General features: G+C 35.1%; 1 protein-coding gene and 1 pseudogene across 1 annotated transcript; both read right to left on the reverse strand.

Moving 5' to 3' along the window:
• Positions 1-12,013: 12,013 nt before the first annotated feature.
• Positions 12,014-12,943, reverse strand: LOC119542710 (annotated as a pseudogene).
• Positions 12,944-17,394: 4,451 nt separating this feature from the next.
• Positions 17,395-18,179, reverse strand: LOC119541348 (calmodulin-1). The gene has a single exon (XM_037845187.1). It carries the CDS (start codon positions 17,982-17,984, stop codon positions 17,535-17,537), a length of 450 nt encoding a protein of 149 aa, XP_037701115.1. The 5' UTR covers positions 17,985-18,179; the 3' UTR covers positions 17,395-17,534.
• Positions 18,180-18,810: the final 631 nt, after the last annotated feature.

The following is an 18,810-nucleotide window of genomic DNA, read 5'->3' on the forward strand; positions in this document are numbered from 1 at the left end:
TCTGGAAATTTAACAATTTCTCTTGCTATATCTTCATTAAGTCACTGTTTGTTTAGGAGCGTGTTGTTTAACCTCCAGATATTTTTGAATGTTCTAAATCTTTGATGGTTATTGACTTCTAGTTGTTTTCCATATTGATCAGAGAATGTGCTTTGAATAATTTCAATCTTTTTAAATTTTTTGAGGCTTGTCTTATGACCCAGCATATGATCTATTCTGGAGAAAGTTCCATAGGCACTAGAGAAGAATGTGTATCTTGCTGACTTGGGATGTAATAATGCTCTATATATGTCTGTTAAGTCAAATTCATTTATTACATTGTTTAGGTTTTCAGTTTCCTTATTGGTCTTCAGTCTGGTTGATCTAGCTATAGGAGAGAAGTCTCCCACAATTATTGTGGAAAAATCTATTGTTTCCTTCAGTTTTGCCAATGTTTGTGTCGTGTACTTTGGGCACATAGACATTTTTGATTGGTGTTTCTTCTTGTTTAATTGTCCCTTTTATTACTGTATATTGCCCTTCTTTGTCTCTTATGAGATCCTTGAATTTAAAATCCATTTTATCTGAGATTAATATTGCTACTCCTGCTTTCTTTTGGCTGTAGGTTGCATGGAATATTTTTTTCCATCCTTTTGCTTTCAATTTCTTTGTGTCTCTGAGTCTAAGATGACTCTCTTGTAAGCAACATATTGATCATTCATATTGTTAAATCCATTCTGCCAATCTATATCTTTTATTTGGGGAGTTCAATACATCCCCATTCAGTGTTATTACTGTGAAGCCAGTTCTTTAATCAGCCATCATAACCTTTGGTTTTCATTTGTCAGATATATTTTCCCTCTGTCTATTTCGTTTAATGTACCCTTACTAAAATCCTTCTTCGGAATTCTCTCTCCTTTCTTTTTTTTCTCAGCTATTAGGGTTCCCTTTTCTATTTCTTGTAGGGGAGATCTCTTATTAGCAAGTTCCCTCAGCATTTGTTTGTCTGTGAAGATTTTAAGCTCTCCCTGAAATTTGAAGATTTTGCTGGATAAAGAAGTCTCAGTTGGCAATTTTTCTCTTACAGAATTTTAAATATGCCATACCACTGCCTTCTCACCTCCATGGTGGCCACTGACTAGTCACTGCTTAGTCTTATATTGTTTTTCTTGTATGTGGTGAATTGCTTCTCGTTGCTTTCAGAACTTGCTCCTTCTCCTCAGCATTTGACAATCTGGTGGGAATATGCCTCAGAATGGATTTATTTGGATTTATTCTGTTTGGAGTTTATTGGGCATCTATGATTTGTGTATTTATGCCATTTAGAAGGGTTGTGAAGTTTCCCCCAACAATGTCTTTGAGAATACTCTTCTTAGTCCTTTACCCTTCTCTTCCCCTTCTGGAACATCAGTGATTCTTATATTTGTTCACTTTACATTGTCCATCATATCCTTGAGATCCATTTCAAATTTTTCAATTTTTTCCACCATTCATTCTTTGTGCTTTCACTTTCCAAAACACTTTCTTCAAGTTCACCTGTTTGTTCCTCTACTTACTCTAATCTGCTATGTGTTTCAAGAATCTTTTAAATTTGATCAACAGTTTCTTTTATTTCCATAAGATCCTCTTTTTTTTATTTACTCTTACAAATAGGGTCTTCTTGATGTCCTTTATATCCTGAGCTGTGGTATTGGTGTTTTGATTACTTCTTTGATTAATTGCTCCAAGTTCTGTGTCTTTGCTTGTTTTTTTAATTTTGGCATTTGGGTTATCCATGTCTTCTAGTTTTTATTGCATAAAAATTATTATAGCAAACAATACAGACTAAGAATAATGCACAGAAAGCCTGACATTTCATTAATAGCCATATTATCATTCACATCTCAGTTTTATATGGTCAGGAAAAATCCATTTATCATACACAAATATCATCTAATCTTTCAGAAGGCAATATAACCCAAACAAAAGAATTTATCATACTTATACTTGTGTCAGTAAATCATTGCCTCCTTCTAGGAGTTGTTTAATTTGAGCAATCCTGAGTTACAAATTTGAAAATGAATGTCATGTTGAAAACATTCATGAACATTTCTGATCCCTTCTATTTGAATCCATGTCAGTATCTACAGCAGCCTTGGGTGAGTTCTATTTTCCTTATTCAAACAATTGCATAAAGTGTTTGTAAAGGAACTTCTAGCTTTGGAAGAGTTGGTTTTTTGACCTCTCCTTGCTCAGAGAGAGGGTTTTTCAATATCAAGCTTGGTATGTCTTTTATTTGCCAAATCTGCAACCATGTTAATAAACAAAAGTGTCCTTGGTGATCCAGGATCAACAATTACTAATGGATCATTTGTGTAATGAAATTTGAGGAAAAAGAATCAAACATAACCACTAACAGTTGGGACACAGCCTTCAGAGACATGAAATAGCAATGAAAGCATTTATTACTTGCAACTGGAAAAAAAATGTGAATCTAATTTAAAAAATCCTAGATCACTTAATTTTATAATTTCTACCTTGTAAGGTAATTAAATATCATATTGTATGTTTCATCCCAAGACCCTGAAACACATCTTGCAGTTCTTCCATAGATTGCTAATGGGAAGTAGTGTGTGGAGTATCTCCCTTATTGGGTTAGGAATTCTTGCATTCAGCTATTAGCCAAGGTAACATTTCTACATGATTTAGGATGGCATACAGGCACTGGCGTGTGGGTATGTTGTGGTATATGCTAGCTTACTCATTTGCATCCCAGTTAATATTATACCCTTAGCTCTTGTGTCCCATAATCATAAAAGACATTCAGGTAATGACTTCCTGGCTTTCTGCTTATAATGCTGTCCAAGGTCACCTAATTCAGCATTAGCAGTATAATCTCTCTGAGTAATATGGAGTTTCTGTTCAGGAGGTTGTAAATTTTGATGATACACCCTGGCAGATCACTCCTGTGCTGTGTTTTTTTCTGTAGCACTGGGTGTACTTGCCAGGGTCTCCTCTTCCTCTGCTTCCCATATTTCCTCCATTGCTTTCTCTTCATAATCAAATGAAATATCTATAGTGTCTCAAGCTTTTGGTTCCCTCTTAGATTAGTTAGTATTCTCTAGATTCAGACCTGGGGTAATTTCCAACCATGGGCATGACAATATCTACAAAGCTAATGTTTCTAATTGATCATCTACACAGTGCAAATGCTGGGTTAAAGTGTCTTTCATGTCCACTTGAGTGAGCTGTGTGTTACTTTCTAATTTTAATTCGTCCTCTAGATGGTGGGTGGTTGTTTTTGCCACCTGTTCTGCTTCTGTGGCCATAGGTAAGGCTCCTAAAAGGGGCCAGGCTATGGCCACCACTGCTATCTGTTGCAAAAGAGCAATCTGCCAGAGTTTTTAGGGCATCCCAGTATTCTTGCAGTGGTCCCCATTCATCTAGGAGAGTAGCCACCCCTCCCCACATGGATGATGTAGGTCAATCTAGTAATTCCCCCTTGTGCCAGTTTGGGTTTATTATGCTCCCCAGGAAAAACATGATCTTTATTGCAATCTTGTGGAGGAAGACTTAGTAATCTTTAATTAGGTTGTTTCCATGGAGATGTGACTCACCCAACTGTAGGTGAGACATTTCAATTAAATATTTCCACAGAGGTGTGCCCTGCCCATTCAAGGTGGGTCTTAATTAGATCACTGGAGTACTTTAAGAGACACTTGTGAGCTGACAGAGATGCTTAGAGATGCATGGAGATGCAGAGAAAAGGAAATTTGGAGACGCTAAGCTGAGAGATGAAGTCCAAAGTTTGCCCCGGAGAAGCTAAGAGAGGATGCCCAGACACTTAGAGAGAAAGCCATTGGAATCAGAAGCTGAAAGCAATGCAACCCAGGAGCAAAGGAAAAGCATATGCCAGCCACATGCCTTCCCAGCTAGCAGAGGTGTTCTGGATGCCAGCAGCCATTCTCCAGTGAAGGTATCCCTTATTGCTGCCTTAGTTTAGACACTTTTATGGCCTCAGAACTGTAAGTTCATAATTAAATAAACCCCCTTTATAATAGCCAATTCATTTCTGGTATTTTGCATAATGGCAGCTCTTGCAAACCAGAACACTTCTGTTGAGCCTTCCTTCTCTGGACTTACTGGTGCTTGCTATGTCTTGGTCCCCTGGCTTGCTTGCCCATTGTTTGGGCTGAGACTGAGTTCATGCAAAGTATGGGCTGGTGCTGCTGCAAGACCAAAAAGCACACCAGGTACAGAAGTAGAGATAGGTTTATTGGAATTTATGAACAGGAGAGATTCTCTGGTGGCAGCCGATCTGGAGTGTTAGCACCCTGCAATGGACCGGGGGTGCAAGGAACAAGCTATGCTTTTATAACTAAGACATTCTATATACTATGAGGACATTGGCTCTCTAATACAATCATTAAAGGGGTTAAGACCTGATGTTTTACCATGATTAGTCTTTAAGACTAAGATACAATGAATGCTATTTTTTTACATCCATGACTAAGTTCTTACCCCTTCAGGGAGATTCTTTACATTCTAGAACTTTGTCCTTAGCTAAAGCAGGCCTGTTATGGGCCATTTAGGAGTGTTCTAGGCCCTGGGCCATGGACTGACACAACTTTGTATATGAATTTGCTTCTCCTATACACAAACTTTTTTTTTTTGTACACAAACCTTTTGCCTAAACTATCATCTGTGGACTCCAAGATGCCTTATCCACCATTATGGTATTCCACACAACATTGCTTCTGATCGAAGTACTCAGTTCACAGCAAATGAAGTGCAACAATGGACCCATCTTCATAGGAATCCGTGTTTTATCATGGTCTCCATCACCCTGTAGCTTCTGGGCTTATAGAAGAGTAGAATGGCCTATTGAAGACTTAATTACTGTGCCAGCTGGGTGGAAATATCTTGCAGGCTGGTGTAACATTTTCCAGGAAGCTGTTCTAAATCAGCATCCAGCATTTGGTGCTCATTCTCCTATTGAGAGGTCGAAATTGGAGTGGAACCACTCACTGTTATCCAAGGCTTTTCAGTAGCAAAATTTGTGCTTTCTGTCTCCCAAACTTTTGCTGTGCTTCTAGAGGTCCTAAGGGAGGAATGCATCCTGAGGGAGAAATGCTTCCAAAGGAAACAGAATTTTCCATTGACTTGGAAGTGAAGCCTGCCACCTAGTCACTCTGGGTTCCTTATGCCCTTGAATGAACAGGCAAAATAGTCACTATTCTGGCTGGGATTATTGATCTTGGTTGCCTAGGGGAACTGGAACTGCTACTACACAATGGACAGAAGGAAGAATATGTCTGTAATACAAAAGATCCCATAACATGACTCTTGGGAATACAGTGCTCTACAATTGAAGTAAATGGAAAACAACAACAATGCAGTTCAGGAAGGACTAATAATGGGTCAGACCTTTCAGTTAAAGAATGCTGACCAGCTGAGGTGCTTGCTGAGGACAAATGGAATAAGGAATGGAAAGTGGAAAATATAGTTATAAATACAAGCTATAACCACTTGCCGAAAAGATGACCATATTGTAATGCAATTTCTTTTGTATTTTGTTACATGTTAGTGTGGGTGCGGGGTATATACACACACACATCTCCAAATCTTGTTTTATTCTTTCTCTTTGTCTTATTGTATAACATAAGTTCCATTAACTTTACATCATAAAATTTAACTTGCATTATATCCAGGATATCTGGAGTGGTGTGGACATTTCCAAGGACTGTATCTACTTCTGGGGAAAGCCTTGTGTGTTTTAAGTTGTATGCAGGTTAGTTATATCCTGTGTGTTTTAAGTTGTATGAAGGTTGGCAGAAGTATGTCTTTGATGTTGTCATTATTTGGAGATTAAATATGGTTTAAGAAGATGTGTATGGGTGACAAGTTGACAAGGAGTGGACTGTGATGGTTAAGTTTATGTGTCAACTTGGCTAGAGTATAGTGTCTATTTTTTGGTCAAACAATGGCTAGTTGATATTGTACATGTATTTCATAGATAGGATTAGCCTGTGCAACCAATTTTGACCTTAAATAAAGCAGATTATACTTCATAGTATAGGTATGCTTCATCTATCAGTTGGGAATCTTAATCTCCAGAACTGAGGGTACCAATGTCAGAAAGAATTTTTCCTCAAGGTTGCTCCATCTATTCTTTCCTACATTTCGCACCAAGGAAATCAGAAAACAGCATGTTAAGCTTCCTGCATGCCCTATAAATTTGGATTTCCCCACCCCCATAATCACGTTATCCAGTTCCTTATTATAACCTCTCTCTGTATCTATCTATCTATCTATCTATCTATCTATCTATCTATCTATCTATCTATCATCATTTATGTACCATCTAATCTATTGTCTATCTATCTATCTATAGATAGATATAAAAATTTATGTCCTGTTGATTGTTGGTTCTGATATCTGGAGTATCTTGACTGGAAATACCTTGGTTTGGCTTTGTGTCTAACATGTTGTGATAGATTTAAATATATACTCTCTCAGATGACATCTTAATCTTAATTTTCCTTCTTGTGCGTGTCAACCCATTTGTAAGTCAGACCCTTTAAAAATGTATTATCTGTTATTGTGTGAAGTCATTTGTGAATAGGATCTTATATGGCTAAAACTGAATTAGAACTGTCTTAAAAGTATTCCTGGAGACCTTATAAAAAGAAAGAAATCAGAGATTCCACAGGAAAGAGCCAGAGCCAGAAGTCAGTGGTATACAGAGAAAGAAATGCAAGGAGAAGATCTAGGGCACTGCATGTGACAGGAGGCAGAGATGCAATTCAAGGATCCCTGAGGATTGTGGCAAGCCAACACCAGAATGCCACAAACTTTGTAAAGAATTTGAGATCTTGTCTATGCCTTGACTTGAGACTTCTATACAACTATGAGCTAATAAATTCTTTTTGTTGTAGGTAACCCACTGAGTGGTGTTTGTTATAGGGAAACAAATATACAGCTCCAACATTTACAACAGCCTCGTTTATGATTTTCCTTGGCTCTAGTTCCATGCAGATGTAATAGGATTTGACATGCTGAGAACAGTACCAACTCTGTTACTTGGTATTGGGGTCCCATTCGTGAGTATCTGTAGCTTGGCTGTATAACTGAAGATTTGCCTCACTGTGCAGTCTTCTGGGAATATGCAGTGTAAAATGTAATGACATTTATATGATGTCTTCTGCATTTATACTGTCTTCCCTGGTGAGCAATTAATTTAAATCCATGCTAAGATTGGGAAAAAATTATGGTGTTACAAGTTGTATGAATGTGTAATTGTGTCCTTCCCCACTTCTCCACTCCTATTTTTCGAACTCAGAATCATTTTCAGTGGAGTTTTCCCCCACCGTCTACCTCCTCTCCTATTCATTTTGAACATACAGTCATTTAAATAACTAAGCTTTCTGTTAACACTTTCTACATGTCATATTTTGAGTGAGCTTTTTGACTGTCCATTCAAATTTTCAATGAAACCACTTATATGTATTTGATGTGGTTGGCCCATGTGATATTATGTGTTCTTGCCCCACTGTGTACATTGCTGGCAGTGAAGACAGACTTTTGCCACAAGAAATATTCCTGGGTAGGCTAAATTGATTGAGACTTCTCTATCCAAACCTTTAATTCTGTTTCAGGATTGCATATCTGTTACAGTGTAAATGAGGGGATGATTTCACCACTCTCACAAGTATTTTCCATTTCAAGGCATGCTGTTAATAACAGGGTTGTGTTCCTCCAGGCCAAAATAAATTGCTAAGTCCTTTTAAGGAGTGTGAATTTGCCAGGATATTTTACAAATAACTGCCCTGTTTCTGAAATGTTGATTATGTATTAACAGTGAAAATGTTCACTGATTTACTTTTTTCATGTCATTTTCCAAAAGCCATCTAAATACTTTGCCCTCTTGACCCATTTATTGTTTCTCTCCTCTCCCTTCTCTTTTGAAATATTTTCTCCATTATGCTGCACAATGCGAACAGTTCCCTGAGTGCCCATTCATATGTTTTGGCCTCCCAAGAGCAAGGTGTGTCTTAATGTTCACCAAAATGTCTGCCTGTATCACTCGAGCCCTTAACAATCCTAATGCTTTGGAAAGAATATCTGTTTGTAGGTCAGAGAAAGGGAAAGATTTACCTTCCCAGGTAAATTTACCAAATCCCTGCCTTTATACATTGCAACCAGTTGGTAATAATGACACATGAGAGCCTTAGGTATCAGTTTTCAATTCAAATAATTTCTTCCTTTTAGTGGCACATGTAAGTAGTAATTTGCCTTTGATCGTTAATTCCCAGAAGTAGATAAACTATTAATTTGCCATTAATTAAATATTGAACTAAAACAAGTTAAGCTAAATTCCTGAAATCTTGAGTTTGAATTGGAAACAACACCATGAATTCCTATTTTAACTTAATAAAAATTACATTTCTTAGTTTAACCCACTGAAATGGCCTAGAAATAATGATCACCGAAAAGCAGGAGGTACATCTAGGCTTCCATTTTGTGTTGTCCAAACTATATGTACACACTAAAATAACAAGGTCACATGAAGGAATGGTTGATCCTAGGATTGTGCCAGGAAATGTATTTGTTTCCCAGTGCTCTAACAAATTCCCACAAAGAAATTTATTTTCAGGGAGAAGCTCTGGAAGAAGGTTGGAAGGATTGGCAGTGCTGCATTTCTCTAGAGGCTCTAGAGGCAGTGTGGAGTTAGTTGCTACACAGTGTTTTGTCAGACAACAGGCTTTTAGGCAGAACTGAAACTTTCAGCAAATGACTATTTTATTATGTACACAGCATTGAGGGTCCAAAAGAGTCAGGGAAGAGATTTCGTTATAGCTAGTCTCCTTGAGAGACCAACTGCTTGGGTCAGGGTCAGTATGGCAGCTCCGCACACCCCACATACTGTTTGAGGGTTGATAGTTCATACACTCCAGGGAGAGGCAGCCCTGCCACTGAGAGTTCTTGCCCTGATAAGCAAATAGCCAGGGAGATATGAAAGACTAACATTTTGTCAAAAGGACTTTAAATGGCTCACTGTTCCAATAAAACAATTTGAGCAGCAATAAAAATAATAATGCATGAATGAAACTTATCAAATATATGTGTATGCATGAGTTGATAAAGGTAATTTAGGAAACTGTTCACTATTAGAGTTATGTAGAGAACTGAGTTATAATGTTGATTTTTATATTGTACCTATTTTAAAAGATAGAAGTTCATTCGTTCATTATTTTACATATTTTAACATGAGTTATTAAGTAGAATGGCATATATGAGACATAATTTTGCTCTACAAATGAAAATGAGCTTTTGAAAAATAAAATTCTTGCTTGTTTCTTTTAAATGCACCAAGTATCTCATTAAATGAATATATTGTGTATAAATTTTCCTATTGATTAAAACTTGGAAGTAGTGTCTTTTTTTTGGTATTACAATAATTCCTAAAATAAATTCCTCATGCTTTTCAAAAACATACAAATTCATTCTGGTTGCAATGTGTGAAACTGATACAAAGGTGGTCATCTTTCTTCAAATATTCTTCCAGTGATGTAGTTGATTTTAACAGATTGGTGTGCATGTTATCATACTAGTGTCTCTGCTAAACAAACATTTGTACATTAATAGATATTTTCCCTTTTTGCATTTCTAGTTTATTTTTAGTGTGATAATGTCATAATTAATAAAGATCTTGCAACTAAACTTCTTTCACCTGGCAACAGATATTTGTCCTCTTATGTGTATATGGAAATCCTGAAAAAAATGTTTATTTTCCACTAAATATATGTATCCATACAAATGAACACAAAAAAATATATTCATCTGATTAAGGTCTGATTTTTAAAAAAATCTCTTTCTACCCATTTTATCTCTAATTGAATCACTTATCTTCTGCTCTTTATAGACTGCTTTAAAAGTAGTTTTTCCTTAATATTAAACATGCTTGTTGACTATATACAAATAACATATTATTAATAAATGAATAAGTAATGAATATTTTCACAATGCATAAATATATCTATATATACAAATGCTGAAATTAAAAATTCTCATCCAGGAATATTGAGTGCCTTTCTTTCACTGAAATGATATCTTATATTCCTTTGAAAGTTTCTACAGTTTTATATCTTTATAGTTACCCTGTGCATTTCATGTGAAGTCTGTTATCTTGACAATTAAATTTTTGTAACTATTTTGACTGAAATAATATATGCTCATTGATTTCTGGTGATTTTACAGTTACAGATAGCTTATTCACTTTTAAATATTTTCCGTTTGTTCAGTGAGAGAACCAGATTCTCTTATTAATTCTGCTTATTTCCTATTAGAATTTCTTGAGTTTTGAGGGTATGTAAAAATATCCTTAGGTGAGGAAAAGGATGTGCCACATTTTGTCAATTTTAAGACACCATCAATTATAAAACCTTCATTAATTAAAAGAAATGCTATCAAACTAGGAACAATGCTCAATGTCATCCATGGTATGCTAGAACCTCAGAAAAGCAAGGTGTGAATAAAATTAAAATTTGTGATCACAAATATGCAAAAGTTTCACCTGTTCTTTCTATTTTTTATTCTGAATGTTTTCTTCTTATTGCATTTCCTAGATCTTCCAATGAAATATTGGGTATTTCTTTCCTTTTTACTCATTCACATTTATTGGGGTGTGATTTTAGATGCTATTTGACTTTTCCAAAACCTGGATTTTGATTTCTTTAAATTATTTAATTGATTTTATTTTCTACATTTAATGTTTTGAATTTATTGTTATTAATTTTTAATTTTTTTTCACATTTACTAACATAAACAAAAGGTTCTCTTTTTGGGATAGTTGACAATTTGGTAAATAATAATTACATTTCGGATAAAAGAATTCCTTTTAAGTAGATTTTTCAGTGCTCCAAATAATTTACAGTGAAGTGACTTTTTTCATTACTCTTAGGGCAGTAATTATTTAAATAGATGTGAATAACTTAATTTCCAAGGAATTATATTGGTGTTGGTCTCTAAATTCTTTATGTATAATTATTTAGATTATTATGAGAGAACTGGGACTGTAAAGGCTAAATTGTGTTAAATGTAGGCCCAAGGTATCAAAGATACCTAATGCGTGGCAGGAAGTATTTTCCAGAAAAATGTATTTATGGAAATGCACATGATTTTCTAATTCAAACTTTCTTTGTTTGTGTGCAATGATTGGACAGTTCTTACTTTAATCTATTGTGTCATTCCAAGTACTGTCACCACATTGATCCTGAGATTTTGCACCTAATTCCTGGGATTCATAATGCAACCCCTGCTCCCATACTCCAGGGTATACTTTCCTGAGCATCGTTAAGTCATTTTATACTTCATTGCTCATGTAGTACATTGCTCTGCTCATTTATAGTTCTTTGATCTGCTTTAGGTTGCATCTTTATTTCTGACTACTTATTAACAACTTTGCAATGCTTTCATATTCAAAAGAATCATTATTAAAATTTATCCAGCATTTCTGTGTGTTTATAGTATTATTATTTCGAGGTTACATTAGTGCTGCATTTTCTCAATATTGTAAGTGCTATTATTCTCTTTCTAAATCATTGTGTTTTTACATTAGCCATAATTCATCCTTTATAGAGGTTTTACATAAAATCCCTCTTATTACATTATTTGGACATCTTTGTGATGCATATATCAGTCATGCTACAAAGGATTTTACCCTATTTTTCTTGATAACAATGACTTTTATTACATTTTAAAATATAACATTATGAAGTTAATTTCATTTCAAAAGTTATTTTTTAAGAATTATATTTAAATTTTTTCTAAATGAAATGCAAAATATTATCAGCTATTTATATGAAAAATGAATATGCAGGATTGGCTTGAGAACTGTTCAAAGAAAGCAGTGTTAAAGAAGTGTTGAGAAAATTAATGATATTCTAGTTTTGATCATAAAAACACAGGTTTTTAAACAAGTGAAAATGTCTGGAACCATAAATGGTAAAAATAAATCTTTTCATCTGAAATGTTTATTTACATACTATTTCCTTTACTTGGTTGACAGCAATTCTATTCTTTCGATTGAATACCTGAAGGATTTCTTAACTTGATTGTTCCTAAGGGTATAAATAAAAGGGTTCAACATAGGAGAAATAGCAGAAATGAGCAGAGAAACCACTTTGTTAATGGTCACTTCTTCCTTTGCTGTGGGATTCATATAGATGAAAATGCAAGTGCCGTAGTTGATGGAAACCACAATCATGTGGGAAAAACAGGTCAAAATGGCCTTCTTCCTTTGCTGGACAGATGGGACTCTAAAAATTGTCCTGATGGTGTGGGCATAGGACAGAACTACACAGCTAAGGGTCATATTCAGGGTTAGTACAGCACAGATTATAACTGTCTGTTCCATGCACCACGTGTCTGAGCATGCAATTTTCACTAGGGGAAATGCATCACAGAAAAAATGATCAATGATGTTAGAGTCACAAAATTCCAGTTTTAAAAGCAGGGTAATTGTGGGATTATCATACACAAACCAGCTGTCCAACAACAGATGATGAAACTCCTGCAGACTCTTTTGCTCATGATGGTCACATAATGCAGGGGTTTTCAGATGGCCACATAGCAGTCATAGGACATGGCAGCAAGGAGAAAAAATTCTGATACTGCAGAGAGGTCAGAAAAAATTCTCAGATGACACAAGCATTATAGGTAATGAACTTGTCCCCTGTTGCTATGTTATACAAGTATCTAGGAATACACATAGATGTGAAGGAGACCTCTAAGGATAAATTTTATAAGAAAAAGTACATGGGTATTTTAAGATGAGAATTCAGAAAGGTGAGTGTGATGATGATTAGGTTCCCAGTTACACTCAACATGTAGGTGAGAAATAGAAATATAAAATCAGAACCTGGAGGTGAGGGTCATCAGTCAGTCCCAGAAGGATGAATGTTGTTATTGTACTGTTTCTCATCACTGACTGCTGACTTCTGTCCAATCTGCATGTGATATTTGGAAAGAGTTCCTTATAGATTATTCTAACTTTTCTAAAATTCGACATATTCAGTATTTCATTCCCCATTACATTGTAAAAGTTTACATTTTACTTTCATTCTCTGCTTAGGGTTTTACCTTTAGATTAAAATTCATCTCTGGTTAGGTGAAATTTGGGGTAACAATGGTGCCCTTTGGCTCTCAAGAATTAATTCCTATTCACAAATTAAATTATAAAATTCAACCATTGATTTCATTTCTTTTTTGACACTTTGCATTTTTTAAAAATAATGCTAAGAAATAACAGATAGTTTGGGCTCACTATACAAACTCTAAGCAGAATTTGAAGTCTCTGATCCAAAATAATAATTTTGCTTGTTCATTGATTTTTAGATGTGTGTTTAATTCCATCATCCACCATAAGCCCTCTGCTCCACCATAATTCATCATTTTTCTGAATATGTATATCCTTTTTGAATATGCATGCAATATTTACTTCTGACAAAAGAGATTACTGCCTTCTCTTTCCTTTGAATTTCCAGTAAAATAAATTACTTTTTATTCATAACTTTTTGCCGAATAACAGACTTATTTCAGAAGTCAAGAACTTTTTGATTTGTGTTTAGACTGCCCCACAGGTATTTCTCAGGTCAACCATTAATTATACCAGAAGGGATTCCAGTGTTTCCAATACACAATCATTATCTGAATGCTTGAGATTTTCTGACATCAATATATAGAAAACTTTTTCCCATGTACCCAGTTTATTTGAGTTATGAATAATTTCACTTTCTTGTTTAACTGACTGTAGTTTCTTCTTATTGAGTGTGGGCTGATTTGGCTGTGATTGTTTTTCTATTTCACTGAGTTACCAAAAGAGGAAGAAGCACTGACTGAGGCACATGGTTTACCTGCAAGTTAGAACTTTCCTAGAGAATTCAGTTTCTCATTCAGCAACTATCAACTGTTTATAGCAAATTAAGATGTAAAAGAATTTTTTGTTTTGTTTTGTTTTTTTGCAGCCCACCTACCTTCCTTCTATCTTTCTCCCTAATATCTCAGTTAATGTACACATCTCAGTGAAACATTACTCAGACTTTAAAGTTAGCATTTTTCAGTACTCAAAGTTCTTTTCCCCAAGATGTAACACCTTATTTTACAATACAAGTTAACAAAACAGGAAAGTAAATCTTACAGATATCTGTGTATTCTCACTTTCAATGAAATGGTAAAATGAACAGAGTTCTTTGATGAGATGCTGCCACTTCATTCAGTATATAATCCGTTTTGGGGGGTGAGGATAAGTTAATTGTTGATTTATTTATGTCTCTAATGCGTAAAAGCCTCTCAGATACTGATGGTTATCTAGACAAGAGAAACTCTAAAAAAATGACATTTCATAAATATATTTTGGATGTGTTACAAAACATAAAAATTATTTCTGAAATCCATTTTCTCCTCAGGAACAAAATATGAACAAATCCTGTAAAGGGAATTACAATCAAAGAGAAAAACAATCTCTCTTCTATTAGTTTCTTTTTGTTGTTTAAACATGGCAATATTAATAATATAATGTTGAAAGTAATATTTTGATGAAATGCATTTATATCTTCACCTTTACTGGCATGTCTTGGAATGCATAGAGCTCCCTGAGATTGCAGTCCTCAATAAATCTGACACACTACCTGTTAATGGGATTAGTGCTATTATAAGCCCACAGTATAGTCCTACTGTCTCCATCATTGAAAAGAAATTACTGGAATTTCAGGAACTTTATCCACTCACTGGTAGAAAAGATGATATTTTAAATAACCAGAAAAGAATGATGTGCTTTACCATTTAGAGAATGAGTATCTTTAAACTGCTGACTATACCACTAAGTGAATAAAATGTTCCTTGGTGATACAGATTCAAAAGTCATTAATGAATTTTCTGATTGATGAAATTTGGCAAAAAACAAAATAAGTAACAAGCTTCAGTGTGGGACCATGCCCTTGGAGACAGGAGATGATGTATCAACATTAGACACAGGTCAGGAGGAAAACTAAATTATTAAATTATGTAGCTCATATTTATAAAACTTTCATGTCTACCAAGGTGTTTGTCAGACCAAAATCCCTTATTTTATGAATATGATCTATTAATATATTACATAAATTTTTATCATTCAGCATTTTCATTCAGATAAGAAGAAAAGGTTTATACGATTATATGAGGCTTTTGCTTACATTGAAGACCTTATCCTTCCAGATTTTTCTTCTCTAAATACTCTCACTATATTAAAAGTATTGTTCACAAATGAATAAAAATTTGCAACAGTATGTTATAATTGGATGGGAAAAATATGCTTTTATATTTTTAAACACATCTTAATTTATCACATAATATAAATTTGTGTTCTTTCTAGTTTAACACTATTAATAAAGTTAGTTGTATGAAGATATTGACATTTATTTTACCAATGCCTGAATTCAATGTATAATGTTCATCATTTTGCAGTTATTAATCATCCTATCAAAATCATCTTCATAGTATTATTTTTCCAGATGCTTGAGAATAGTTTCTAAAAGTGAAAATTGTAGATTAAAAGTGTATATGATTGATTAAAATGTTAATTTATATTTAGAAATTATGTAGTTAAGATTAGTTTATTTCAAAAATTTGCTACTGTAATTGTCATTATAGAACTTTATTTTTACTTTTAATTCCATGTGTACTTTGTTCTTATATGCTTAACATGTCATTTAATATTATAATGTTTTTAAAAGTGTCTGTGCCTATTTTTGGCCTGTGGTTTATGGTTTTATACATTCAGTTCTAGTGATTATTCTTTCTGATTTTCATTTTTAATGTTATTGAGGTATAATTGACATACAGTACACTGTGCAAAGCTAAAGTTTACATTTTGATAAGATTTGACATATGTATTAATCCCTACAGATACCACATAATCAAGATAATGAACATACCAAACATTTGCAATAGTTTGCTTGTGCTCTTTATAGTCTCTCCTCCTGCTCATCATCCAATTTTACCATTCACAGCTAAGCACAAATCTCTTTTCTGTCAGTATAGATTAGTTTCCTTTCTGTAGAATTTTATACAGATGTACTTATTTTCATCTGCCTTATTTCACTCAGAATACTTTTTTGAGATTCATCCATGCTATTGCCTGTATTTACAGTCTATTCCTTTTCATTTCTGAGAAAAATTCCAATGTGTGATATTTGTCATTTCAATTTTGTAGGCATTTATTGATAAAATTATAAATAAAATTGTTATGAATATTCATGACAAAGTGTCTGAAATAACATGTGCTTTCATCTCATTCCATAAGTATTTAGGTGTGGAATGGCTAGGTCTTGGAAGGTATATGTTCAAATGTTTAAAAAACTGCCAAATGGTTTTTCAAAGTGGTTACAGTATTTTTACATTCCCACAAGCAGTGTAGGAGTGTATAATTTGTCCACATCTTGGAATGATCAGTCTTTGTACTCTTAGGACATTAGTAGGTGTGTAGTGGTATCACCTAGTGATTTTAATTTGCATATACCTAACAGCTAATGAGATTAAGGTCCTTTTGGTGTGCTTGTCATATATCTTCCTTGGTGAAGTGTCTGTTTAAATTATTGCCTATTTAAAATTTTTTTTTATGTTAGTTTTTTTTTTTTTTTTTTTTTTTTTTTAAGTTAACGGTCTTTTTATTGGAAAAAAAAAAAAAAAGACTAGCATTTACAACTCGGAATGGACGGAAATTGTAATTTCTTGAACAGCAATGTTGACGGGCTGTGCTCAAGTCCACAGCCTACTCTGCCGGCTCCAGGTCATGGTTCAGGAGGTTTTAAAATCAGAGAGTCCAAAGATGCTCCCTTGGTAAAGGTTTCTTTTTTAAAAATGTGTGTGGACAGTGACAGCCTGACCCCGTTTCACTCTAGTGCAGAGAACGCGAACCCCACACACGCAGGCACCCTCGGGCTGCGTCACTGCCACCGCGGGTCGGCGTGCACAGGACAACAAGAGGACCGTCCCACCAGCGGGGCTGTGTCGCCAGAGCTTATCCTTCACCCACTTTTCTGCACATCATCCTGAGGTAAATCAATTTTAAAAAGTATTTTCAGTCAACCAGCGATGACAATTTATGCTAACAAATTGAATAGAACCCTTCTGAATAGGTTTTGAATTTGTTTTTTCATTTTTCGTTTTTAATACAAATGCCTGACTGTGCTCAATCGTCAAGCTGCATGCATGAAAAACTGGCCAGCCCAAACAGTGTATTAATCATTAGCAAATGGAACTTTAAGGAGTCCACTAAGTGCTTCCTTATCATTAAGGTAGTACAAGTATTTATATTGTAAAACGGATGTGTAGCTTGATCTTTAGGGGACAGGACCACCAACCAATACATGCAGATTTTTTTGTGTGTGTGTGGACAGAAGGTACTTTTGACATTCAGTTTTGCTATACAGAAACAGAATGAATAAATGAACTTTTTTTTTTTTTTTTTGCAAGAGGTAAGTAAAAGATTCAATTTGATTCTTCTAGAGGGGGGAAAAGGAGTTGAAAGTAGGTCTTCATTTTGCAGTCATCATCTGTACGAATTCTTCATAGTTGACTTGTCCATCCCCATCAATATCTGCTTCTCTGATCATTTCATCTACTTCTTCATCTGTTAGTTTTTCTCCTAAGTTTGTCATGACGTGACGTAGCTCTGCCGCACTGATGTAGCCATTGCCATCCTTGTCAAAGACTCGGAATGCCTCACGGATTTCTTCTTCACTGTCTGTGTCTTTCATTTTTCTAGCCATCATGGTCAAAAATTCTGGGAAGTCAATGGTGCCATTACCATCAGCATCCACTTCGTTGATCATATCCTGTAATTCAGCTTCTGTTGGGTTCTGACCCAGTGACCTCATGACAGTTCCAAGTTCCTTTGTTGTGATGGTGCCATCGCCATCTTTATCAAATAGGGAGAAAGCTTCCTTGAATTCAGCAATCTGTTCTTCGGTCAGCTGATCAGCCATGGTGCGAGCGAAGGGAGGAAGAGCAGAGGGAGAGAGGGTGGCTGTACCAGCGCAGAGGCTGTGACCGCGGGAGTGCTTCCGCAGTTGCTGCTGCTGGCTGCTGCAAAGGCGCGGTGTGAGCTCTGCACCGTGCCGCCGCCGCCGCCTGCGCCGCTGCCGCCTGCAAATAGCAGCACCACCCCCGCAAGCCTCCCAGAACCACTGCCCGTTAGTGAGTTTTGATAGTTCTTTACACAGTCTTGATACAAGTCTTTTGTCAGACGTGATTCACAGATATCTTCCCATTTTGTGGTATGTCATCTCATTCTCTTAACAGTGTCTTTTTAACAGAAAATATTCTCAATTTTGATGAATTGCTTTTCATCATTCTTAATGGATCATGCTTTTCATGTTTTTGCTATGAAATTGTGGCCTAACCCAATATCAACATTCATTTTGTATTAGTTCTGTAAACAGTGCAAGGTACAGATAGAAGTTCATATTGTCTAATACGGATATCCAATTTTTGTGGAGCATTTGAAAAGACTTTCATTCTCTAGTGAATTATTTTTGCGTCTATCAAAAATAAGTTTGTCTCTAAATATAAGGGATTACTTCAGGAGTCTCAATTCTTTTCCATTGATCTTGGGTCTCTCTTAATGCAAATATCACACTCTCTTAATTAGTGTACCTCTGTAGTACCAGTTAAAATCAGATAGTATAGGTGCTACAACTTTGTTCTTTTTGAGAATGATTCGGTTATTCTAGGTCTATTGCATTTCCATTTATGGTATAATCAGCTCTTCAATTTATACATAAATTGTGCTTGGGTTTTGATTGGGATTGC

This window comes from Choloepus didactylus, chromosome 8 (genome assembly GCF_015220235.1).
Source record: "Choloepus didactylus isolate mChoDid1 chromosome 8, mChoDid1.pri, whole genome shotgun sequence".
Lineage (NCBI taxonomy): Eukaryota > Metazoa > Chordata > Mammalia > Pilosa > Megalonychidae > Choloepus > Choloepus didactylus.

Coding starts and splice junctions, on each gene's coding strand:
- LOC119541348 (XM_037845187.1), bottom strand. CDS start 17,984: ATGGCTGATCAGCTGACCGAAGAACAGATTGCTGAATTCAAGGAAGCT.